The sequence below is a fragment of the Orycteropus afer genome, unplaced genomic scaffold (genome assembly GCF_000298275.1).
Source record: "Orycteropus afer afer isolate SDZICR_OR568_19922 unplaced genomic scaffold, OryAfe1.0 scaffold00039, whole genome shotgun sequence".
Classification (NCBI taxonomy): domain Eukaryota; kingdom Metazoa; phylum Chordata; class Mammalia; order Tubulidentata; family Orycteropodidae; genus Orycteropus; species Orycteropus afer.
Window position 1 is genome coordinate 39,104 of NW_006921626.1, and position 26,344 is coordinate 65,447.

Below are 26,344 nucleotides of genomic sequence, written 5' to 3' on the forward strand. Positions count from 1 at the left end.
GGCAGTAGCTCTTTCCTAGAAAATCTCCCTGTGCCTTTCCTCCAATTCTGTTCTTCTGTGTTTAGTGCACTCTGATGCAGTGAGCTGTCCAGAGTGCCAAAGATCTCAGTTCAAACTGTTGTACCTAGTTCTTAAAGTTCTTACATGCCAGAGGGAAAAATAAACGTTCTGCTCACTGGTGAGACTCCATTTTGACTCTCGAATAGCTGTAAAACTTTTGACTTAACAGTTTCTAAATGTCCTAAGGGATCTTATGAATAACATAAAAACAAAGATTGTTTTAATATTTTTTAATATTGGAAAATGTATTTCAGGTTACTGTGAAATCATTTTTTTGTTTTGTTTTTATTAGTAGTGTAGAAATTATGCAGTTTTAATGCACTTGTCTCTGAGTCTCAGAGCAATTACAAACTCCACTTTATATGTAATTTCAAATGATAAGATCTGAAATAATTGTCAAATATAAATCAGTCTATTGACTGGGTATTTTGCAATTTTAGTTCATCTTATATCTAATTGCAATTTTAGTACATAGTATTTTCCTAATGTTTTAACATATTTTCTATTATTATTTGTTACTTAAGCACACAGCATTGAAAGCATTCAGTTGACGGAGTTAAACAGTGGGCTGATTTTACAAACTCAGCCTGATTATAAAAGTATGTGTTTGCAAACTGAGACAATAATATTCTATTACACATGTCATATTGAGGCTGGTAATAATACTTTTCCTAGCTTCATGGTTGATTAAATGTAATATATTCTACATGTTTTCATATTTGTAGACCTCCTATTCTAAAAAATATTGCTTGTTTTTGCCACTAAATTATGTTTGATTGTTATGTTTTAGGACTCCTATTTACTGTCTGGCCTCTCTCAGGTATTCATTTTCAGGGTTCAATCCTCACATGCCCTTAAATGTTAATAATTAGCAGTGACTTAATAACACAGGATTAAGAAATCTTATTCTACAGGAACAAAGATTTGTATATCTTTTACATTTTGGTAAATAATGTGAGCTTCAGCTATCAGAAGTATTGTGAAAAATGGATGACCACTGTTATGTCACCCTGCCCTTTTTCAGTGTCTTCTTTATTTAATTTTACAAATGTGGGTTCATACTACACATAAAATTATAAATTCTACCTTTTTTTCAATTAGCATTGTGTTTTGGTGATTTTCCCATTAAAGATTTCTCACTGAATGGTCTTAGAAAACTGTATTTTAATGACTGTAGGTATTCTTTAAAATATTGTCTTTTTTTTTAAAATCTGTTGTAGACCATTTTAGTTTCTATCCTCAGTTATCACTGTGCATACTTATTTATCTTGATCCTGATTTTTCTGCAGGAAAAATTCCTAGAATGTATTTACCCTAAGAGCATAAAGTCAATTCCTTTTTATATAAAGAATTCACTTTTCTAAATTATTTTCTAGAAATGAAAACTTTCTATTATTACCATCAGTATATCATTGTACTCATTTCACTGAACACTTATTAGTGTTAATCTCTTAAAAAAAAGTTCTACTTTTATCACTGAAACTCACTAAAGGCTGTCAGTTATCAAGTAACCAGTGCTTTCCACATCACCAAGTAAATGACCACTAAATGGTCAAAATTGGCTTTTTATTAATTTAGTATATGAATGTAATGAAAGAGTAATACATATGTGTGATTTGTGACTTTTTTCCTTGTATGTTAATTTTACAATAAAGTTTTTTGATTATAAAATTTACTATTGCCTTAAAAGACACTCACTGTATAATTTAACAGCCTCTAAAAGATACAAGGAGCTCTGGTAGCATAGTGGCTAAAGCACTTGACTGCTAACCAGAAGGCTGGTGGTTCAAACCCACCAGCTACTCCTCAGAAGGAAGGTTGGGCAATCCTACTTCCGTAGTGATACTGCCTCGGAAACCCAAGGAGGGGTCGCTATGAGTCGGGGCCGACTCGACGGCACATAACAACAACAACAACAACAAAAGATACAAGAGCGAGAAGAGAAATACAGACAAGTACCAAAACAGGTATAGGCTACTATTCTATTGATCATCTATGAACTTAATCAATGTGTGCTTTTGGAAATACAAATGTAGTCTCATTTATGTTATATTTATAAGTGCCACTTATATTTAAGTGTATCATGAGTAAAGCATATGTAATATGTAGCTAGTGACATAAATAGTAGTATATAAACAATAAATTCACTTATTTCCACACTTACTCTGAATCAACAGTCTGTTATGTACTGTACAAAGGGTAATCTTTGAGAAAGTGATACTTAGTTAAAAGTGCAAAAGAGAAGACTTCTAGAAATATGTTGTCAGATTCTTAATAAAAATAGGAAAGACCATGAGTGAAGCACTTGCCATGTCTGGGCTTCCACATCTCTGAAGTGAACACATTGGCCCAGAACTCTAAAATCTGTTGCAGTCCTTAACTTTTTGGATTCAGATCCTTTCTACTTTATCTCACAGAGGTAGAATAAGAACCAGTAATATAATAACAAATTTATCTCTTTCAGATACAGTTTGACCTGTAGGTCAGGGAAACACCTGAGATACAGTACGGTTTGGTAAGATATTTGAATCTATATGGTATTAGTATAGTAGCATGACTATGAACACAGCCTTTGGAGCTGGCAGACCTTTATTTGAATTTTGATTTTTCTACTTAATATATAAGATAATGAGTAAGGTATTGTACCTCTCTAAGGGTCTCAGTTTCCTAAACTGTAAAATGGAGGTAATGATTGTATTTACCTCAAAGAATTGTGAAAATTAAATATACAAGAATCACTCTACGTCATGTCTGACATATAGTAAGCACTCAATAAATGCTCATTATCTGCTTCCAGGAAGATTACAGCCAAGAAAAACCTCATGGAGCAGTTCTAGTCTATATCACATAGAGTTACCATGAATTGGAATCAACCTGACAGCAATGCTATTTATTTATTTATTTTTTTAATGATGCCATTTTTGCAGTTTGTAGAAATATTACGCACGGAGTTAATCACTGGTAATCCTAGAGGACATTTTTCAGAGCTGTGTTGCTCAGTTATATTCTCAAGCACTATTTTGTTCAGCACTTTTATTCTTTTATAGGTGAAGGTACACTTTTCAAATTCCAGTGATGAAACTAAGAAGTACAATGAATATATTGAATAACAAAACGATCTGATAGTCTAGTACAGGGTTAGTGACTTATGGTTGGGGGTCAACTGTGTTTTTATAAATAAAGTTTTATTGGAACACAGCCACACGTATTTGTTTGTTATGTGTGACTGCTTTTGTTTACAAAGGAAAAGCTGAGTAGTTGCCACAGACTTGTACCCATAAAGTCTAAATTATTTACTGTCTGTCCCTTTACAGGAAAGTTTGCTGACCCTTGATCTATATTGGTAGCTTTCAGACATTTTAATCTCCAACTCACAATGGGAAATAGATTTTACTCCTTTACATACATTTCAGGAATAGAATGTTACAGGTGTCTGCATAGGGAAAGATGTTACAGGTGTCTGCGTGTAGAGTTGCCAGATTTCGCAAATAGAATTGTAGTTACCAGTTATTTACACTAAAAAATTATTTTTTGTTTTCTGAAATAGAAATTTAATTGGATTTTCTGTATTTTATCTGACAGCCCACCCCCAGAGAGTTTGATTTAATCAATTTTGAGTGTGGCTAAGGCAGAATGATTTTTAAAAGCTTCATTACTGATTTCAGTTTGCAATCAAAGGTAGAATCTACTGCTTTGGTTATCATGAAAGCCTGAGCTAGAACCCTGGTGGAAATGTAATAATTCACTTTAAGAGAAATTCAAAGAGCAGAGAATAGGTGAGACTGGAGAATCTGAAAAAAGGGTATTAGAGAACATCCTGTATGTTTTGTTTGGCATTTTACATTTAAAATACTGGCAGCCTGTTTCATGAAGTAGCATCTAATTAGAAGGCCTTTGACAGTTAATTAGAAAATTGAATTTTAAACTGGAGGACAGTTGTTTTCAAACTCTGCTGTGCACAGTAAGAGTCACCTGGAAGATGTGTTAAATGCAGATTCTTAGGTTATAGGCCCACAGATTTTGATTAAGTCTGAGATGGAGCCTGGGAATCTGCATTTTTAATGAATGTCACTTCTGATACAGGTAGATCCAAAGTGTCTACCAGCCATTCATATTCAATGGATATTTTGGGGCAGGGGAAGTATCTTGGTTCCCACCTCTGAATATTGAACCAGAATCTTTGGGATAGTCCAGGAATCTTTGAAACTAGAAGCTCCCCATATAATCATTCTGTGTCAACATTTTACAACTAGTGCTTTGAAGAATAGAGGTTAATCTGTAATAGATTTTTTTAAATGTTCATTCAACACAAAATGTTAGAATATCTTCTAATATGCTTTAGATAAATTTATCTGTGATTTTAAATTTTAATTTTATCTTTATTTTTTGAAATATTTTGTCTTCATATTTATATGTTCATTAGACTTTAGCCATTAACATTGGAGTTGTAGCAGTGAATGAAATTCTTAAAGTCTTTACTACATACTTCCCATTTGGAGTCAGCTAGGTGGATTCTTGTACACCTGTTAACCACTGTAAATGTTTGTTTCTACTGAAGCTTTAAATTGGGAGAGATCATTATCACGCAATTTAAAACATGTAAATGTCACCATTAGAGTATATTTTAGATTTCTACCATAGATTCATGTTAATTTAAAAGAAAACTTTTATTTTTAAGCATCTTATAATTAATAGTGTTTTTAAAAATTCTTAAACAGAGTTTGAGAATTTTTATGTGTGTGTATGGGGGATATTGATTTGTAATTTTTCTTTTTTCCTTAGGAGTGTCTGTCAGGTTGTCTTGTGCTAGCCTTAAGGTTATGCTGGCATCTTAAAATGTGTTAGGAAGTGTTCCCTTCTGTTTTCTGAAAGATATTGTTGATATTATTTCCCTTTCCAGTGTTTGATAAAATTCAGTAGTGAAATCATTTGGACCTGGACTTTATTGAATAAATTCAATTTTATAAATACATAACAATAAATTCAGTTTATTTTCATAGAATCAGAGTTACTCACATTTTAAATTTGTGAGGGTATGGCAGATTTGTGTTTCCCACAGAATTTGTGTCTTTTAACTAATTTGTGAAATTTATTGGCATGAAGTTATTCATGGTATTTCCTTCGAATGTTTTAGGATTTGTATTGATATCCTTTGTTTCATTGCTGATACTAAAAATTTGTGTTTTCTGTCCTTTTTTTTTTTTTTCCTTAGTTCATCTTTCCATGGGCTTGTCAGTCTTTTCATAGAACTAACGTTTGGTGTTGTCATTTTATTTTTTGTCTGTTTTCTATTTCATTTATATTTCTTCTATCATTTCCTTCCCTCTACTTATAGTTACCCATTCTAATTTCATCGAGTACATTCTGACTCATAGCAATCCTTTAGGACAGAGTAAAACTACCGCTTTGGTTTCCAAGGCTATAAATTTTTAAATAGGAGCTCTGGTAGTGTAGTGCCTAGGGTACTTGATTGCTAACCAGAAGGCTGGCGGTTCAAACCCACTAGCCACTCCTCGGAAAAAGGTTGGACAATCTACTTCTGTAGTGATACTGCCTTAGAAACCCAAGGAGGGGTTGCTATGAATTGGGTCTGACTAGATGGCATATAACAACAAGAACAAATCTTTAAAGATGCAGACTACCTTCCTTTTCTCCTACAGAGCAGCTGGTGGGTTCAAACTGCTGACCTGTTTATTAGCAGCTGAATGCCTTAATCATTGTGCCACCAGTGCTACTCTACTTACACTTAATATTATAAATTTCTTTCTAAGCACTGCTTTAGCTAAATTCCATTGATTTACTCTTTTGTAATATTTCTAGCATTCATATTGAAATATTTTCTAATTGCCCTCATGCTCTCATTATTATTCCTATGGAAGAAACTACTCAAACAGTGTTGTATTATGGTCACAAATTATGTGGAACGAGAAATCAGAAAAGGCAAAGTACAGATGACTCTACAGTATCTGGGACTCTGCTGGGAAAACTGGAGCCATTCATGATTCAGCTGGTAGGGACTGGAGTCATCTAAAGGTTCACTCACATGTCTGTGTCTGATAGTTAATGCTAGAAACTGGGTAGGACCTTATTTTGATTTTCGACTGGAACACTTACATGAGACCCCACTGAAGGATAGGTATTAAAAGCTCCAACTGTGATTGTAGATTGGTCTTTTTATTTCTTTACTTTGTTAGTTCTCTCCCTATATATCTTTAAGCTCTATAATAGTGGATGTATACCATTTAGTATTTTTGTCTTCTTCATATCTTGGGGTTCCTGACAGCATGGAGGTTGGCTTCCAAGAGCAAATGTCCTAAAGAAAACCAAGAGGAAGCTCTATTAACTTTTAAGACCTAGCCGAGAAGTTACACAGTGTTACTTCTTCTCTAGTTGGAAGATTGCTTAGTGTCAATGGGAGAGCATAACTTTCACCATCGTTTACTTAGAAATATGCTGCTTAATTTCTAAATATTTGGAGGCTATTCAAGATATCTTAATTGCTGTTGATTTCTAATTTCATCCCACTGTTGTCAGAGAAAATATTCTCTTACTTCAGTCTTTTGATACATATTAGAACTTGTTTTATTACCTAGCATATGGTCTACCTTGGTGACTCTTCCATGTGTATTTTTGTGTATAACCAAAAATAATACGTAACAAACTCATTGCTGTCGAGTTGATTCCAATTCATAATGATCCTATAAAATAGTAGAACTGCCCCCATACTGTTTCCAGTGCTGTATAAATCTTTGTGGAAGTGGACTGCCACATCATTCTCCCACAGAATGGCTGGTGGGTTCTGACTGCCAACATTTCAGTTAGCAGCTGAGTGTTTAACCGCTGTACTACCAGGGCTCCTTTGTTTGTGTGTATAACCAAACCAAAACCAAACTCACTGCCATGGAGTCAGATCTGACTCATAGTGACCCCTCCTTGGGTTTCTGAGGCAGTATCACTATGGACGAAATAGGGGGAGGCCTTCATCGAGATGGATTGACACGGTGGCTGCGATGATGGGCTCAAGTATAGCAGGGATTGTGGGGCTGGTGCGGGATTGGGCAGTGTTTCGTTCTACTGTGCGTGGGGTCGCTATGAGTCGGAAACGACTCGACGGCACTTAACAACAACAACAACATCACTATGGAAGTAGATTCCCCATCCTTCCTTCCAAGAAGTGGCTGGTGGGTTTGAACCACCAGCCTTCTGGTTAGAAATCAAATTACTTAGGCACTAAGTCACCAGAGCTCCCTTTGTGTGTATGTTAGTGTGCTATAAATTTTAGATAGCTCAAAGTTGGTAGTATTAATCAAATTTTCTAAGTTGTTCTATCACTTATTGAAGTATAGATAATAAAATCGCCAACTGTGATTGTAGTTTGGTATATTTATTTCTTTACTTCTTTAGTTCTCTCCTTATATATCTTTAAGTTCTGTAATGTTGTTATGTGCCATTGAGTCAGACCCGACTTATAGCGACCCCTCCTTGGGTGTCTGAGGTTGTATCTCTACGGAAGTAGTTTGCCTAACCTTCCTTCCAAGGAGTGGCTGGTGGGTTTGAACCGCCCCAGCCTTCTGGTTAGCAGTCAAGTGCCTTAGGCACTATGGTACTAGGGCTCCCAAGTTCTGTAATAGTGGATGTGAACCATTTAGTATTTTTGTCTTCCTCGTTTATACCTACATATATCATTTTGGAATGTTCATTTTTTATCTCTGATAATACCTTGAAGTGTGCTTTGTTTAATAACAATATAGTATATATCAGCTTTTCTATGTTAAATATTTACATGGCATATATTTTTAAATCCTTTTCTTTCAGTTAGTGTTTACATTATACACACACACTCACTGTTAACTTATCTTTATCATATTTAAAGTGATTTTCCTGTAGACAACCTGAGCTGTGGTTTTTCTTAGTCAGTCACTGCCTTTTAAGTGATAGATTTAGATAATTTATATTTAATATAACTTTTGATATATTTGAGTTTAGGTCTGCTGTTTTTTGTTCCTCTTTTAGCCTTTCCTGCTTCCTTTGGGATTATTTGAATATTTTTAATGCTCCATTTTAATTTCTTTTTTTTTTCTTGGTTGCTTTCATGATTATATGTATCAAACCTTGCACTGTCTGCTCAAAATTAATTATTTTACCATTTAATTAAAATGTAGAAGCTTACAAGCTACAATCACATAGGTCCCATACCTTTCCCATGTTACATGGTAGTTTTCATCCACATACACTGAAAAGTCCACCAGTGTAACAGCTTTTGTTTTAAGCAGTAATATATATTTATATATATACATGTTGTTGTTGTTGTTATGTGCCATCAAGTCGGACTCGACTCATAGCAACCCCTCCTTGGGTTTCCGAGGCAGTATTACTGCAGAAGTAGATTGCCCCATCTTCCTTCCAAGGAGTGGCTGATGGGTTTGAACCGACAGCCTTCTGGTTAGCAGTCAAATGCCCTAGGCACTATGCTACCAGAGCTACATATATATACATATATGTGTGTGTGTGTGTGTGTGTATTTATATATATATATATATATATATAAATATATAAAGAACTTTTGGAAGGAAGATGGGCCAGTCTACTTCCGTAGAGATAGGGCCTTGGAAACCCAAGGAGGTGTTGCTATGAGTTGGAATTGACTTGACAAAAGTGAGTTTTGTTTTGTTATGGATATTAAGAACTTAAGAGAAGACCAATTAATTGTCTATTATATATTGCCATCCATGGTCTATTACAGCTTATCAGTACATTTTGATTAAATTGTGAAGATTTTGGCTGTAAGATGTTCTTCTTCCTCAACTATATTTTATAGATATTTTTAATTAGCTATGTTGGAGCATATTAAGTAAAAGTCAACAATTTGCTTGCTGTGTTGATTTAAGTGAAAAATACTGCTTCATTTTTTAATTTGGACACTATAATTGAAGTACTCAATAAAGATTTTTATTTCTGTGACATATTTTAGTGGTGTTTTCTGTAAAGGCAAATGGAGATTTGGTTGTTTTGGGTTTAATACTGGAATGTTCTTGTTTTGAGTTTACTACTAGAATTTCCATTTAAAAAATCATTTATAACAAGCCATTTATAATTTATATCATGATATAGTTTCTCTTGTGTTTTGAAAATTCCTAAAAGTAATATAAGATTTGCGTAATGCCTCTACTTTTTCATTCACTGTTTTTCCACATAAAGTACATACATATATATGTTTTTTATTAAACCTGTATTCTAAAACAGACTTAGACTTTTTTTTTTCCTTTAAATGTACGTGTAGTTAATAGGCTCCTTTTTACTCCATCAGTTAGTATTTCTATCTGAAGCAAGATACTAGGAAATAACGTTTCTGGTAACAAATAAGAATGCTGTATTGCAGATGAGCTGATAGGGATCTTTACTAAAAACAGCTATTGTGAGAATTAGCTTTCTTAATCAGTAGATATTTTAAGTACCAAGTGAAGACAATTTAGTATGTAAAGACATGTTTTCTCAAAAACTTTTCTTTGAAAGCAACAAAAGAAATATTTGAACTTCTAGAAATCATGTATGGATTTGACCTTAAAATTAAGGTAAAAACATGTTGTTGTTGTTACGTGCTGTCGAGTCGGACCCGACTCATAACAACCCCTCCTTGGGTTTCCGAGGCAGTATCACTATGGAAGTAGATTGCCCCATCTTCCTTCCGAGGAGTGGCTGGTGGATTTGAACCGCCAGTCTTATGGTTAGCAGTCAAGTGCTGTAGCCACTATGCTACCAGAGCTCCCTAACATTATCAAAGGTAAATAAAATAATTTTAGACTTTGTTATTTAAGAGGCACAAATAATTACTGAGATTCATCGTTCAAAAAATATTTATTGAATATTTATTGTATGTCAGGCCTTGTTCTAGGCACTGGGGATAACATTGTGGAAAAAATAAAGTCCCTGCTCTCAGAGCTCACATATAAACAAAAAATAGAAGGGAATTGAAATACAGTAATTTAAAATAGTGATGAATGCTGTTAAGACAGTTCAATAGGACAATGGGTTAAAATGTGTGTTATTACAGGGTCAAAGTGAGACATACTTTAAACTGGAGGGTCAAAGCAGTCTACTTTGAGGAAATAACATTTGGCCTGAGACCAAATGTCTATAATGCAGTAATGGGAAGGAAAAGCATTCTAAGTACAGGGAATATCAGATGTAAAGCCCTTGAAGTGATAATGAGCTTATGCTGCTTGAGGAAAAGAGGCCACTCTGACTGGAACCTAGGTAATGATGGTGCAGTGTAGTAAATTACTTAGTGTGGCTTTTCTACCCATAAGTCTTTGTAAATTCCAAGGTGGAGTTTGCCATGAGCAACTGAGGAGCTCCTGATTGCTAAAGTTGTCTGGGGTATTTCTGTTGGGCGTGAACACACATTGCTGGGAAAGAGACAGAAGAGATATGCATTGCTGAGTGAGACACCGAGGGACACGCACTGCTGGGAGAGAGACTGTGAGAGACTGTTGGCTGAGGGATGGTGGGCTGGGAGAGAGACTGACCATTCTTCCTGAACTTGAATTGGAGCCTGGTGCTTCCCTAATAAACCCCATAATCTGTGAGTTCTGTGTGGCCACTGCAGTGAATTATCAAACCTAGGAGAGAGGTGGTAGGTGCTTTGGGTGGAACGGTTGGTGAAAGGGCTGGAAGGAGGCAGCGTGTCTGGCCTTATAGGAATAGGCCTTGGGTTATTGATGGTGACTTTGTCTTCCTTTTGTGGGGTTAGAGGATGTCGGAACCTGTGGCCGCCTTGTCCTTTTTTGCAGATGGTGAAAGTAGGATGGAATGAGGACAAAGAAGAAGATTAGGTCCACACTGTATATCTTAAAGGTTATGAATGACCTTTGATTTTTTGACTTTTAGGGAGCACAGATCAAAGTAGAACTTGGTATCAAGTTGAATATCAACTGTATTTTTTTTTTTTAGCATGAATGTTTTATTCCAGCTTAGTATTTTACCTATGTGTTACTGGTTGATTTATAGATTGATTTACGATCCATACAGATGTTCTTTGCCAAACATATTTGTTTATTGTGGTCATGTCTGATCTGTTTTATACCAGCTAAGAAAGTGATTTATTATAGGAAAAGGTGAATGAATATAATATGTGTACTAGTTGTTTGCCTGTTTAAAAAACAACCACTTTTTTTTTTTTTTTTTTACTTATTTAGAGATGTCCCAACATTCTAGGACAATTAATGCATTTTTAATTATGTTTCCTTAGAATTAAAGTGACCTAGAAAAAACAAAAACAGTTCTAAATTACTACTTTTTAAATTAAATTTTACCAATTACACCTTTTAAACATAATTTTAATTTTCTTAGAAAATTGAGAATAAAAAGTTGCCATATTAAGAAAATACTTTTATTGAGATTCTGGCACTATGGAGCATGCACCTCTAGTTAATTAAGGCATTGTCAAAGAAATAGAAAGTTATGTGAATGTCTTTTTTTTTTTTTTTTTTTTTGGTAATGGCTGAATGCCCAGAATGATTCATATTTTAGCCTATGATATCATCCTTATTTAAGTGCTCAGACAGACAAATAAACACTTAGAGAAACAGCAGAATGAAATGAAAAGGGAGGTAGAAATAATTAAAAAAGGTAACAGTCTAATTGAAGGTTTAAAGTGAGTGCTGTATTATTCAGTTTTTGATTCAAAAGTTCACTGTGATTTTAGTGACAATTTGAATACAGTCTTGGATTTCATTTTGTCTGACAATGACATTAATACTATGTGGAAAGCACCTGCTTCCATTTTCAGACTACTTTAAGAAAGTTAATCCTGAGAAAGGATTCTGGAAAGTGGGAGGCTTGAATGCTTTCTGCCTTTCTCCCCTCTGATTCCATTTTATCTACTTCTCTTGAGCCAAACAGCTGCTGGGGTCAGGAAGGCATATGGGAACAAAGGAGAATTTAGGTTTTATAGAAGTCCTGGTACAGGATTTGATCTCTGTACTAGTTGAGAGCCTGGACATCAATATAGGAGAAGTTGTAGATGAATATTAGAATGTAGGAGATCCTAGATAGGGTTTGGCCTGCAAAAATCTACCCTCTTTTCAAATTTATGTCATAAAAATGTTAATTCTTAGGAAATAATGCAATATTAGATTAAAATCTCAAAAAATATTTTTAAGAATTATTTGAAGTTACTTTAAAATTTAAGAAATATTTGATGAATTTCTTGGATAAATAAGAATAGATGCCTAAAAATAGCCAGAACAAATATTTAAAAAGAGACTAGGGGTGATGATCCAGGGGAAGGGAAGAGTTTACCTTACTCAATTTCAGAATGTACTATAATGGGGTCACTGTAACGAGGTGAATTTGCTATTAAGGTTGGCACATATAAATAGATCTATAGAACACAATAGAGCTTTTCTCAGGTGGATTTAACCTGAATCACAGAACACACAAAAATGTTTGAGTGACTGTTTTCTCAAGGATAATACAGAACTAGTAACATTCTACATGTTCTTGATGCATAGGAGAGAAATGAGTTTGTTGTATACAGTGTGTGTCTTAGGCATTAGGGTTTAATTCTCTCACAGAACTCATGCTGATAAAGACTAGATAATGCGGAACTAGAAAATTATATGTAGCAAATCTGGAATTACATCTTTGTGAAAGAAGGATATTTTCAAGGTTTTTGTTCATTATTTATTGAATAATATAACCACAATTGGTTGTTCATGTGAAAGAAAATGAATTTGAACCTTTGCACCACTATTTGTATAAAATAAATTACAGGAAAATTTAAGATTTGAATGTAAAATGAAAACAAAAATCATAGAAGAAAATCTGTGGATTGGGAAGAGCTTAAACTAACCAGGAGACCAGAAATACACTGACTCATAGGGATAGCCATCACATACATTTAGATTTCAGAAAGCATGCTGCAGAGTAATGTTTATGACATGATTCTGTTGTAGTAAATAAAAATTATTTCTGAGTTCTTCATAAATTTGAACAGAAGCACCTTTCTTATTTTCATGTTTCTTTCAGCTTTTGTGAGATGCTTTCCAATTACAACTCCTTTGACTTCCAGGCTCCAAAAGTGGATGCCCGTTAATTTTGAAGTGGTGCAATTAATATAAGAAACTCTGGTGATTAAAGCATTTGGCTTTAAACAAATAAGTTGTTGGTTCGAACCACCTGCCACTCCGTGGGAGGAAGGTGAGGCAGTCTGCTTCTGTAAAGATTTATAGTCTTGGAAACCATAGGAGACAGTTCTGCTCAGTCCTAGAGTCACAGTGAATCAGAATCGACTCAATGGCAGTGGGTTTGGTTTATGATCAATATAGAAAACTGGTGCTGTAGTTCCCCTGTTCCTTCACCACCTAATGATTGGATTTATTTCCCAAGGGCAGATCTGCACAGGCTGTGAGGTCTTTTTGATAAGTGGATAAAAGAATGTGAATTTAGTATTTCTACCTCCTAGGGTTTGCTGGGTTAGTTTTCCACCAGAGGAGATCTAAGAAAGTACAATGATGTTTTAACTTTTAGTGTCTTTCAGGTCCCTGCCTGCTTTTTTTTAATTTTTTTATTTTTAATGTCACTCCAGGTTTTATTGCTTCATTGGCTTTGGTGGGTAAAAGTATAAACTAAATCTGAGATGGGGGAAAGTAGAAGTATTGAACTAGGAAGAATCTTGCATGTGTGGTTATGAAAGGAAAAAGTTATTTGTTATTGTTTTAGATTTCTTTCAAATAAGGATGGGTACTTTTGGCACTGGGTGGTTTGCTGTCACATTATTTCATATAATATGAACCCTGTTTTTCACTCACATGTAAGGAGAAAGCAGGACTTGCCAAATGATAAGCAATTTCTTTTAATAAACTCCTGTCCCTCATTTTTGGAAAATTTTTGTTCTCTATTCCCCTTTTGTTTATCAACACAGGACTGCAGTCCAACACAGGACCCCTTAACTCCATTGTAACTGGTTAAAACAGAGTGTTCTGAATGTCATATTGTATATTTAAACTGGTAGAACCTCCAAGAGCACTAGAACATGAATACGTAGACAGTGAATCGTTAAAGTATCTGTAATACTTTGACCCTCTCACTTCATATTTAAATATAAAGCATCTTGGAAGATCAGTCTTGTAGGTTCAGCAAGATACCCTTTTTAAACCATCTATAAAGTATCTCGCACTCAAATGACAAAATAATATGAAATACCTATATAGTGAGAGCTTTCAAAGATCATTGCACCTGTTAAACTCTCTGATGTTTCAAGTATCCTGAAAAGATTAAAAAAGTAAAAATTCCAAGTCTTAATTCAAAAGCAAAACCGAAGACCCCTATTCTAAGGGTGCTCTGCCTGGATGTAGTCAAGAGAACTCATAAACTCTTAAACATTAGCTTTCATACTTATGTTTTTAACAGCTTTAAAAAACATTTTGGTGAATCACTTTTCTACTTTAGCTATTGCTTTTTTCATTTTTTGCATGGTGGTATAGTGCCTAAGGCATTTGACTGCTAACCAGAAGGCTGGTGGTTCAAACCCACCAGCCACTCTTCAGAAGGAAAACTGGGCAGTGTCCGTAGAGATACTGCCTCAGAAACCCAAGGAGGGGTCGCTATGAGTCGAATCTACCCATGGGCAGTGGGTTTGTTTGTTTGTTTTTTAAAAAATCAATACTGAAACGTTGATTACCACATTAAAATTAAAAGATTAAGGTAATCAAAGAAATTAAAAAGAAAAAAAAACATAGTAGATCTAATTAATCAATCAGTTATTTAATTTGGAGGGGAAAACACACCCACACACATGTGCGTGCACACGCAGGCACATAATTATATTTAATTCTGTGTTCATTTAGATTCGCCAGCTCTGGTGGCCTAGTGCCTAAGGCATTTGTCTACTAAACAGAAGGCTGGCAGTTCAAACCCACCAGCCACTCCTCGGAAGGAAGGTTGGGCAATCTACTTCTATAGTGATACCGCCTCAGAAACCCAAGGAAGGGTCGCTATGAGTCAGATCCGACTCTATGGCATTGTGGTGGTGTTTTTTTTTTTTTGAGAGAATTTATGAATCCTGGAACCAAAAAAACCAGACTCACTGCTGTCCACTCAAATCCAATTTGTAGCAACCCCTCTTTGGGTTTCTGAGGCATTCTCTCTACGGAAGTAGATTGCCCACTCTTCCTTCCAAGGAGTGGCTGGTGGGTTTGAACCGTCAGCCTTCTGGTTAGCAGTCAAATGCCTTACGCACTATGCTACCAGAGCTCCTATGAATCCTGGAAGATGACATAATAACTAAATATTATGAACATTAGTAAATATTAATGGAAACATTATAAGCGGGAGAGTGTTAATGCAGTCCCTGGGTGGTGCAAACTGTTAATGTGCTCAGCTGCTAACCAAAAAGTTGGAAGTTTGTGTCTACTCAGAAGCAATTTGGAAGAAACCTCTGATGATCTACTTCTGTAAAGTCAGAAATTGAAAGCCCTATGGAGCACAGATCTACTCTGAGCACATGAAATCTGAAATCTCTATTACTCAGAGCCCACTTGACAGCAACTAGTTTATTTTTTAATGCAAAATTTTTAATTTATAAAGCTTGGAGAGAATTAAAATTATTCAAAACAGTAATCTCGGAAATTAAAGCATTTATTTTAATATCAAAACCTTTTCCCTTTTCCTTTTTCTTTTTTTTTTTTTTTTTTTTTTTTTTTTTTTTTTTTTTCCTTTCCTTTTTCTTTTTTTTTTTTTTTTTGTTATAAACAGGCCATATACTCCAATGAAAGGAGGACTCTCCAATGTGTGGTTTGACAGATTTAAAATATCTAATGATTGCCCAGAACACCTTGAATCAATTGATGTAATGTGTCAGGTGCTTGCAGATTTGATTGATGATGAAGTAAAAAGTGGCATCAAGAAAAACAGGATATTATTAGGTAAGAGACTTAAATGTTGATAATTTATAAATTTCTTCCATTTTATTATTTATTTTTGTCTAGTTTTATACATTAAATTTTACTTGGGACATTGTATTGAAGTACTTCTATATGATTTGTCCTATTCATAGTTTAAGATGAATTTTACATATCGAGCGTTTCAGCACTATTAGAATTATGAGTAGTTCATGAAACTTTAATCTATTTTCTTTTTGAATAATAACTTATCTGGAGAATTCCATGATAATTAAAACTTTTTTTTATTTTCAATGAAGAGATTTTACATTTAAATTTTTTAAACATTTTATCATAATTAGCTTAAGTTTTTTTAAGTTAAATTTAAATAACTGTCCCCATGATTTAAATAAATTATAGTACATAATCAAAATAGTCCACCAAATTCAAGAAATTAAATCTATTTAGAGTTAATATTGCAAGAGTAAGATACTTATAAAATGGTCATTAAACATGTCTTTGGCAAGCTTTGTTCACAAGGAGAATATAACATGGCTTTATATAAACTCTATTCTTCTTAATACCCTTTTCTTTTTCTGTAAATATCAAATACATAAACTATTAAAATCTTATTTTTTTAATAAAAAAGTGAGACCAGGTGTACAGAATGTGAAGATACAGAACATATGTTAGGTATCTCATTGTGTTCTAAATAACCTTAAAGTACACATTAAAATCCTGTGTAGACAGGATTTAGGTGAATTAATAAGCTTTCTTTGTGTTTATTGAAGCACTGACCTTCCATTGAGTTATGATAGGTGCCAGAGTAGATAGAATCCATTCTATCCTGTCTTGCCATCAGCTTCCATTTTTGTTAGTTAAGAGCAATGTGACCTCCAGCCCAGTTATGTCACTTTTTCTGGGCCTCAGTTTCCTTATCTGTAATTAACTCTATCTGTATTTTTCTGTTTCTGTATATCTATGTTTAATTCGTATATGTTTGGCATGTTTAACTGTAATAAAGATAAAGCATAGGGAATTATGGGTGTACTAGGAAGAGTACTGAAAAATGGCACCTAACTGACTCTCTGGGTTAATGAAACAGTTACACGGAGTGATTGAGCTGTCTTCTAGAAGGCTGTTGGTTATAGAATACAAAATGTATGACTATGTCATAGATTCCATCCTTGACTCATTGAGCAATGTTTGTTAAGTTCCCATGGTGTATCAGGCAGTATGTTAGATGCTCAGTGAAACATGCAGGTGAAGAAAACAGGATCTATCTCACAAATTATAACTTTGAAGGACCCATGAGGTACTAAAGTGGTAAATAGAATGTCAGCCAGCCTGTGATAACTGCTCTAAAGTGATATAACCCTTTGAAGACGGAATTATTTTCTGCTTTGAATTTTGTGTTTAAACTGTGTGTTTTCAGTGATGAAAAGCATTTTGAATTAAATGGAAAAAAGTATTTTTGAGGTTATATGGATTTTTATATAATTAGTGGGACACCTGTATCCTGAGGGGTCTCTTATATTGGGATTGGTGGGATGGGGCCTATTTCTTTAGATTCATGTAGTTATGCAGGCCTCCACCAATGGCAGTACACACTAAAAGTGGGATAACGGCTTCCCACTAAATCCCAGAGGCAGAAATTGTAGGTGGTCACTTATGTGCCATAGATCATGGAAGGATAAACTAACAGCTTTTCTAAGGGAGTAATCATGCTTATTTTTTCTCTTTTTTTAAATTAGACTTTAATTTTTAGAGTGGTTTTAGGTTTACATACAAATTGCACACAAAGTACAGAGTTCCCATATACTCCCTCCCCTGCCACACACACTCACACATAGACATACACACACACAGTTTCCTTTATTAACATCTTGCATTAGTGTGGTATATGTGTTATAATTGATGAATGATTATTGATAAATTATTATTAATTGAAATCTAGACTTTACATTAAGGCCCATTCTTTGTGTTTCATGGTTCTACAGGTTTTGACAAATGCATTTTCATGTGTTCACCATTACATTATCAAACAGAATAGTTTCACTGCCATAGAAATACGCTGTTCATCACCTATTCATCTCTTCCTCTTTATTCTCAAACCCCTTCCAACCACTGATCTTCTTGCTGTTTCTATAGTTTTGCCTTTTCTGGAATGTAATATAGTTGAAATTATACCTGTAGTCTTTCCAGTTTGACTTCTTTGACTTAGCAATACACGTTTAAGGTTCATTTGTGTCTTTTCCTGACTTCATAGGTCATTAGTTTTTTATTGCTGAAAACTGATCTATTGTGTAGGTTTACCACAGTTTTTTATTCACTTACCTATTGTAGAACATCTTGGTTGCTTCCAGTTTTTGGCAATTACAAGTAAAGTTGCTATGACCTTTTTTGTGCAGATTTTTGTGTGGACATGTTTTCAGCTTATTTGGGTGCAGTTGAGTGAAACTGTCGGTTTGTTTGGTGAGTTTACATTTAGCTTTGTAAGAAACTTAGAAACCATCTTACAGAGTGGCTGTACCATTTTGCATTCCCACTAGCAATGAACGAGAGTTCCTCTTGCTCTCTGTAATTTTTTTTTTTTTTTTTTTTTTTAATTTTCCTGGATACATCACAATGCTTGATACAGGAAATTTATAGTTACTGGCATGACCTGAACAGTGAATTGATGATTTAAGTATTAAAATACCATAAGAATTCAGAGGAAGCAGAAGCCATATGCATTTTGAGCTTTTAGAGTAGGGTTCATGGGAAAGTGACAGTGGCATTTGAGATGCACAAATTATTAAAAATTTAACTATGGTGGTCTAGAGGTCTAGGCATTGGGGATGATATAAAGAGTAATATAGAAGTAGAAGAAATAGTGCTGGTTGTTTTTCTCTGAACATCACATGGCTTTAGTAGAAGGCTTGTTGTCTGATTAGAAAGTACTTTGTTGACTTTAATAGCCACACTAAGAGAATGTAGAGCCTGATGATCCAGTGACAAAAATAGGTTCAATTCTAAGCCTCCCACTTGCCAGTTGGCATACTACTTAATTGCCTGCACAGAATATTTACTGTCTCCTCTCTAAAGTAATAATAATAATAAACCACAACCACTGCCACTGAATGGATTCCAACTCATAGTGACCCCCATAGAGTTTCCAAAGGTATAAATATTTACAGAAGCAGACTGCCTCAGCTTTCTCCTGTGGAGCGGCTGGTGGGTTTGAACCACCGACCTTTGGTTAGCTTTAAGCATTGTGCCACTGGAGTTTCCTGAGAATAATAAAACCCAAACTCACTGCCGTCGAGTCAATTCTCACGCATAGCGACCCCCATTGGGTTTCTGAGGCTGTAAATCTTTATGGAAGTAGATTGCCCCATCTTCCTTCTGTGGAGCAGCTGGTTGGTTTGAACTACTGACCTTCTGGTTAGTAGCCAAACGCCTTGTCCACTATGCCACTGGAGCTCCTCAATAATAATAATAAAATTCCTAAATTACTGGGAGATGATAGTTGTAAAATATTTGGCTCGTTCTAGTCTCAATAAATAGTCTCTCTAGTGCCCCTTTTATCCTTTATTCTCAAGATAACTGATGAGGGATCATTGAATGATGTCTTTGAGTCCTTTAGTTAATTACAACTGTGCTTTAGGAAAATTTATCTGGTAAAGTGTTGAGTGAAAGTATGAGACATTAAGCATGGGGAAACAGGTTACTGAATTTATTATGGAAAGTAATTAGGGGCCTAAAGTAATGTGAAAAGGAGAACAAGACTAGGATAAGAAATAAGTTTAAAATAAAATGAGGACACCTTCATAAGTAAAAAGAATAGAAAATGTTATAATTAGTACCCTTAATGGACATGTATTTAAGAATGTATCACATTGAATTATAATTGTTTTCTACTTGTCTCTTGCCCCATCCCCACCTGTCTCCCTTCCCCAGAATCATCAGTTAATTCATCTTGTTTATCTTTGACTACCACAGAGGCTATTCATTTTCTTAAGGTTAGAGAGCTAATAAGAATTTTGAATCCAGATTCTGTTCCAAATCCATGATTCATCCATTTAACTGAACATCCTTAAGACTCTTAATACATATGGTGAAATTCCTTTAATAAAAAATAGTGTCTCAGTTGATACTTCCACCAGCTATATTAGAATGCCCATTTTACTACACCCTCATTAAAGATTATAGTCTTAAAAAAGTTGAGAAATAATCAGTTTTTTTAAAAAAAAAGTATAGCAAAAAAGCTCTACTGGACCGGTGCTACCCCTTGGAGACTCATTGGTAGCTCATTGTTTCTTTCCTCCCACTTTTTTTTTTTTTTTCCCTTCCTTTTCAGTGACATACATGGTATCCTTTCCTTTTTCTTTTTCACTGCTCATAGATTATTTAAACAGAAGTTATTAATATTTGTTTTACTTGTTTTCATGCTTTTGTACAGTGTCTATTACAGTGCAACTTAAGTTGTTTAAAAAAGATTTAAGGGTTTTAATAATATTTTAATAAAGGAGGGGTTCAATGGGAAATCAAAGGAAAAATGTACTTGAGATTCCAGATAGTTTCATTAAACACACACACACGACCTGTGATGAAGCTGATTAACCTGTTGCTGTCAAGTCGATTCTGACTCATAACAACCCTAAAGGATAGGGTAGATTACTCATAGGGTTTCCAAGGCTGTAAATCTTTATAGAAGTAGATTGCCATGTCTTTTTCCCACTGAGTGTCTGGTGGATTCAAATCACTGACCTTTCAGTTAGCAGCTGAGCATTTAACTACTGTACCACAAGAGTTCCTGGAGGTTGTTGTTGTTGTTATTTGCCGTCGAGTTGCCCCCGACTCATAGCGACCCCTCCTTGGGTTTCCGAGGCAGTATCACTACGGAAGTAGGATTGCCCAATGTAATACAAAAAATGATCATAGGGGAAAATTAGAAAAAAAAGATTAAAACTAAGAAAATAGTAATAATGGATATAAAATTATGTTATCTTTATTTATTTTGTTTAATATGTACTGAAATTTCTACCAGACAATACATAGTCATGAAACCCTTGCCTCTGAGATATTTGCAGCCTATATAGCTATGTTCACAAAAGTATATTTGTTGTATGTGGGAGACATTCGTTTTATGTGGTTTTAATTTGTTGTGTTTTGTTACTTTAAACTCAGTTTGAGAAATAATTTTTTTATGATCTCTTTAGCCTATCAGTTTGGTCAGTGCTAAATTTGATCTCCAAATGTTAATAAAACTTTTAAGTACAGTGTGAGCAGTGAGGAGAGAATGAGTAAATCTTTCTATCACTGTCTCTTAGAAGAGGTGACCTTCAAACTGAGTCTTAAAGGAAGAGTAAGCAAGGAGGGAAACACATTTCATTCAAGAAAGTGGGTGCATATCAGAATATCCCAGGAAATACTGCTTTGTTAAGTACCTCAAACCGTAGGATCATTGAATTATACACAGAGAATGAAGCAGCTGAACATAAGTTTTAGAAAGATGATACTGGTAACAGTGTGGAGGGCTGACTTACTCTAAAGTCTGGAGACCATCAAAAGGGCAAATATAGTAGAGGAGAGAGAATGATAAAAGACTAAGCTGTTACATATAATGTATATAAGATATTTGGAATACAGAGATGAGTAAGATTATACTTGAGATTATAGTCAATTTGGGGTTTAGCTATGAAAATAAATTATTTGTTTTCTTAATTTTCTGCAATGAGAATGTATTGCTTTTTTCATGGAAAAAGTAACAAACCTTTGCTAAGGTGGCGTAGTACCTAAGGCATTTGATTGTTAACCAGAAGGCTGGCGTTTCAAACCCACCAGTCACTCCTCAGAAGGAAGGTCGAGCAATCTACTCCGTACTGATGCTGCCTTGGAAACCCAAGGTGGGGTCACTATGAGTTGGATGCGACTCAAGGGCAGTGAGTTTTTGAGTTTTTGCTAAGGTAGGAAGAATTGGGCAAAAGGCTTACTACTTCTCCCAATATCTGATAAGAGATGTTTAGTGAAAGTATGTGTTTCTTAGAGACATTCTTGGAGCTTTGGTGGCATAGTAGATAAGGCATTTGGCTGCTAACCAGAAGGTCAGCAATGCAAAGCCACCAGCTGCTCCATGGAAGGAATATGGGGCAATCTACTACTGTAAAAATTACAGCCTTGGAAACTCAATGGGAGTGACTGTGAGTTGGAATCGACTCAGTGGCATTAAGTTTGATTTTTAGACACATTAATGAATCCTCACTCTATACCTCAAAAATATCAGACATAAGTTTTCTTTAATTTTTCTGTATTAACACCACATATGATTCTACAGAGAGTATGAAAAAAATTTACATACTAGGAAATAGGCAGTCTAACAGTCACTTTCAAGTTACTTTCTGAAACTTATAATTTAATCCTATATTCCAAGAAAAATATTAATAGTTTTAGTTATCCTGTCTTCTTCTGGTTTTATTAACATGTTTAGAGTATCCAATGTGCATAATATAAGCATACTTCATAGTACATTCTCCCTCTCTGTTAACATCTCTTTTAAAGAAAGGAATATAGGGACCTAAATGTAAAACCTAAAACCATGAAATCATCAAAGAATAATTTTGGGCAAAAATTAGGGGCCCTAATACCTAACATAAATACACTATCAAACATAACTGAAAATGGACAAATAGCAGAAGACAAACTAGACAACTAGGACCTCCTAAAAATTAAACATTTATGTGCATCAAAAGACTTTGCCAAAAAAACAAAAAAATAACCTACAGACTGGGAAAAAAATTTCAGCAATGACATATTGGACAAGGAACTAATCTCTAGAATTTATAGAAAACTTAACAGCTCAACAACAAAAAGGCAAATAATCTAGTTAAAAAATGAGCAAAGGACATAAATAGCTCATCAAAAAAAACTTTCAGGAGGCTAACAAACATGAAGAAATGCTTCCAATCATTAGCCATTAGAGAGATGCAAATGAAGACAACAATGAGATTGCTCTCATCCCAGTATTAATAGCAAAGTTCAAGGAAACAGGAAACAATGCTGTTGAGGGTGTAGAGTGTATGGAACCCTTATACACTGCTGGTGGGCTTGTAAAGTGGTACAACCACAAAGTGGTATAGTGCTTTCTTAAGAAATTGGAAACAGAAATACCATATGATCCAGCAATCCCACTACTAAGAATATATCCTAGAGAAGTAAGAGCTGTGACATCAACAGATATATGCGTACCCATGTTCATTGCTGTAGCATTCACAATAGCAAAAAGACAACCTCAGTGCCCATCAATGGATGAATGGATAAGCAAACTATGATACGTAAACACAATAGAATACTACCCAGTGTTAAAGAGAAATGATGAATCTGCAAAACACCTCATAACATGGATAAAAGTAGAGGATATTATGCTGAGAGAAATTAATCATAAAAGAACAAATAGTGTATGAGACCGCTATTGTAAAAAGTTAACAAAAGATATGCACAAAGAAAGAACAATTCTTTGAAGGTTGCCAGGAGTGGAAGAGGAAGGCAAGTAAATCACTTGACTAGTAACTTGGGTGGGAGCTCTGGTAGCATAGTGGCTAAGACACTTGCCTGCTAACCAGACGGCTGGCGGTTCAAACCCACCAGCCACTCCTCGGAAGGAAGGTTGGGCAATCCTACTTCCGTACTACCTCGGAAACCCAAGGAGGGGTCGCTATGAGTCAGGGCCGACTCGACGGCACATAACAACAAGAAGTAACTTGGGTAAGGGAAAGTCAATATAACAATAAGGGGAGGTCAGTACAAAATGGTCAAGGCAAAGAAAGACACTGAAAGAAGCACAGAGGTAAAGGCAACAAAGGTGAATACTGTTGTATACACAGTCCTGCAATAACAGTAATAACAATAAAAAAAAGAAAAAAAGATAAAAAAGAAATGAATCCAGTTAGTCAAGCTCTTCATTTTCTTCTTGTATGCTTGTATAATGTGAGAAATCAAAGTGGAAAAAGGTATATCCTTTTTCCCTTGTGTTGTGCTTAGAAAGTATATGTTGTAGTAATGTTACTAAAATTAATTTTCCTTGATTTTATACTTGACAATTTTTAAATTGCTTTTGTGTAGCATTTCCCACTGCCATCGATTCAATTCTGACTCAAAACGACCCCCATAGGGTTTCCAAGGCTGTAAATCTTTATGGAAGTAGATTGCCTCATCTTCTGTGGAGCAGCTGGCAGGTTTGAACCACCAACCTTTTGGTTAACAGCAAAATGCCTTACCCACAGCTCCACCAGAGCTCCTTTTTATATAGCATAGTGTTTTATATTTATAGTGTTTAATTTGTACAGGTTACTTACATGTATGCTATCTTATGAGCCTTGTAATAGAAAAAGTGTAATTATTATCCTCATCTCAGAGATGAAGAAACTAAAATTCAGAGATTACTGGCTAATATAAAATAGAGTTGGGATTAGAATCGAGGTCCTTGGACTCAGTCAAGAACTTTGTACCACAGGTTCCTCTGTTTTTGTTTTTTGTTTTTTTTTGGCCACTAGATGGTGATAATTTGTTTTGTTTTGTTTTCCACATATGTATGTTAAGCAATAACTACATTGTTTTTTATTCTTACATTAGAAAATCAATAATCTTTATTTTAATATTTTTTTTAGTGATGTGGGTGAAAGTTTACAGGGCAAATTGGTTTTCCATTCAACAGTTCATGCACATTTTTTTCATGACATTGATTGAAATCCCCACAGTGCAACAACACTCTTGCCACTTCTTCCCTGTGGTTACTATATTCTCATCCTTCTTTCCTGTCTCTTCCCGCTTTCTGAGTTTTATCCATGGGGAAGTGCTACTCTTTTGATTTCAGATAGTTGATTAAGGAGTGCAAACCTCCCTGATGTTGTTTATCTTATAGGCCTGTCTATTGTTTGGCTGAAAGTTAAGCCATGGGAGTGAAGTTCAGTTCCAGGCTTGAAGGGTGTCTAATGATTCCACCAGTCTCCATCAAACCTAAGCCTGGTCTTTTTTATGAGTTTGAATTTTGTTCCACGTTTTTCTCCCATTTTATCCGGGATCTCCTATATTGATCCCTTTAAGAGCTGTCAGCAGTAGTAGCCAGGCACCATCTAGTTTTGGTCCCAGGGTCATAGAGGCTGGAGTTCTCATGGTCTGTTAGTACTTTACACTAATGTTTCCATGTGTCTTTCATTTTGTTTCACTTTTCTTTGCTCCTGATGGGGAGAGACCAGTAGTTGCACCTCAGATATCACTTCCAGGCTTTTTAGATTCCAGTTGCTATTCACCAAAGTAGGATGTAGAACATTGTCTTTGTAGACTGTGTTTTGCCAGTTGACCTTACTGTTCCCTGAAACTGTGGTGATACTGTGTTGTTAAAAAATAATATTGATATAATCCTTGTTTAACTTGATCTAGGATGTATAGAATCAAACAGTATATGAGTAGATTTTCAGAATTTTGATAAAATGAGAAAAATATAAGAATTTTGAAGCAGGGAGAAGCTGTGGTTCTGTAACTACACTTGAGTAATTTACATGGATGTCATAAATTTCCACCATGAAGATGATGGCTAAGGGAATTATGGCCCATTAATACAATTGAATATTAACCCAAATCAAACCCACTGTCATACAGTAGATTCTGACTCATAGCAGCCCTATAGAACAGAGTAAAACTGCCCCACAGGGTTTCCAAGGCTGTAAATCTTAATGGAAGCAGATGACCTCAACTTTCCCACAGAATGCTTGGGGAGTTCAAACCACCAAACCTTTGGTTGTAAGTTGAGTGCTTTAACCACTGTGCCACCAGAGCTCCTAATTGAATATTATGCTGAACTCATAACTTTAATACCTTAAAAATAATTAATGACTTTATAATTTTGTACTTTGAAATCACTATTATATGAAAAAAAGATAACATTATGCACGTAGAGTGAGTTTAGCTTAAATTTCAAAAGATTTCGGATGACAATTTCTTCTTTATATGTGTCTGTTTTCCACACTTTATATGGTGGTTGCATATTAATATTAATTTTATAATAAAATTAAAAATAAAAGAAGGCAAACGAATAGTTAGAATTCAAAAGATGGAGCCTAGTGCCAGACTTCCCAGGCTGTCTTGTCCTGACCCCTGTGCAAGGCTCTTTTGAAGCTTCTAGGAACTAAAACTTGGAAATGATACTTTACTTACATTTTTTGTTTTTTACCTTTATTGTGATGAAAACATACACAAGATATTTGCCAACATAACAACTTCCACGGTTACAGCTCAGGGACATTGATGACATTTTTCATGTTGTGCCACCATTACTGTTATCCTTCTACAGAATTTTCCCTGCAAACAAAATCTTCTTCTTTTCCACTCCCTCCTACCTCTGGTAACAAACTAATAATCTTTGG

At 34.9% G+C, this 26,344-nt stretch overlaps 1 protein-coding gene across 1 annotated transcript in view; it reads left to right on the forward strand.

The window, feature by feature from the left end:
* LYPLAL1 (lysophospholipase like 1) overlaps positions 1–26,344 on the forward strand; it is a 108,152-nt gene that overhangs the window by 30,868 nt on the left and 50,940 nt on the right. The window contains exons 3-5 of the mRNA XM_007936987.2: positions 585–659; positions 6,121–6,196; positions 15,817–15,986. Of these exons, the coding sequence (XP_007935178.2) occupies positions 585–659; positions 6,121–6,196; positions 15,817–15,986 (321 nt within the window). The remainder of the gene's footprint in view (positions 1–584; positions 660–6,120; positions 6,197–15,816; positions 15,987–26,344) is intronic.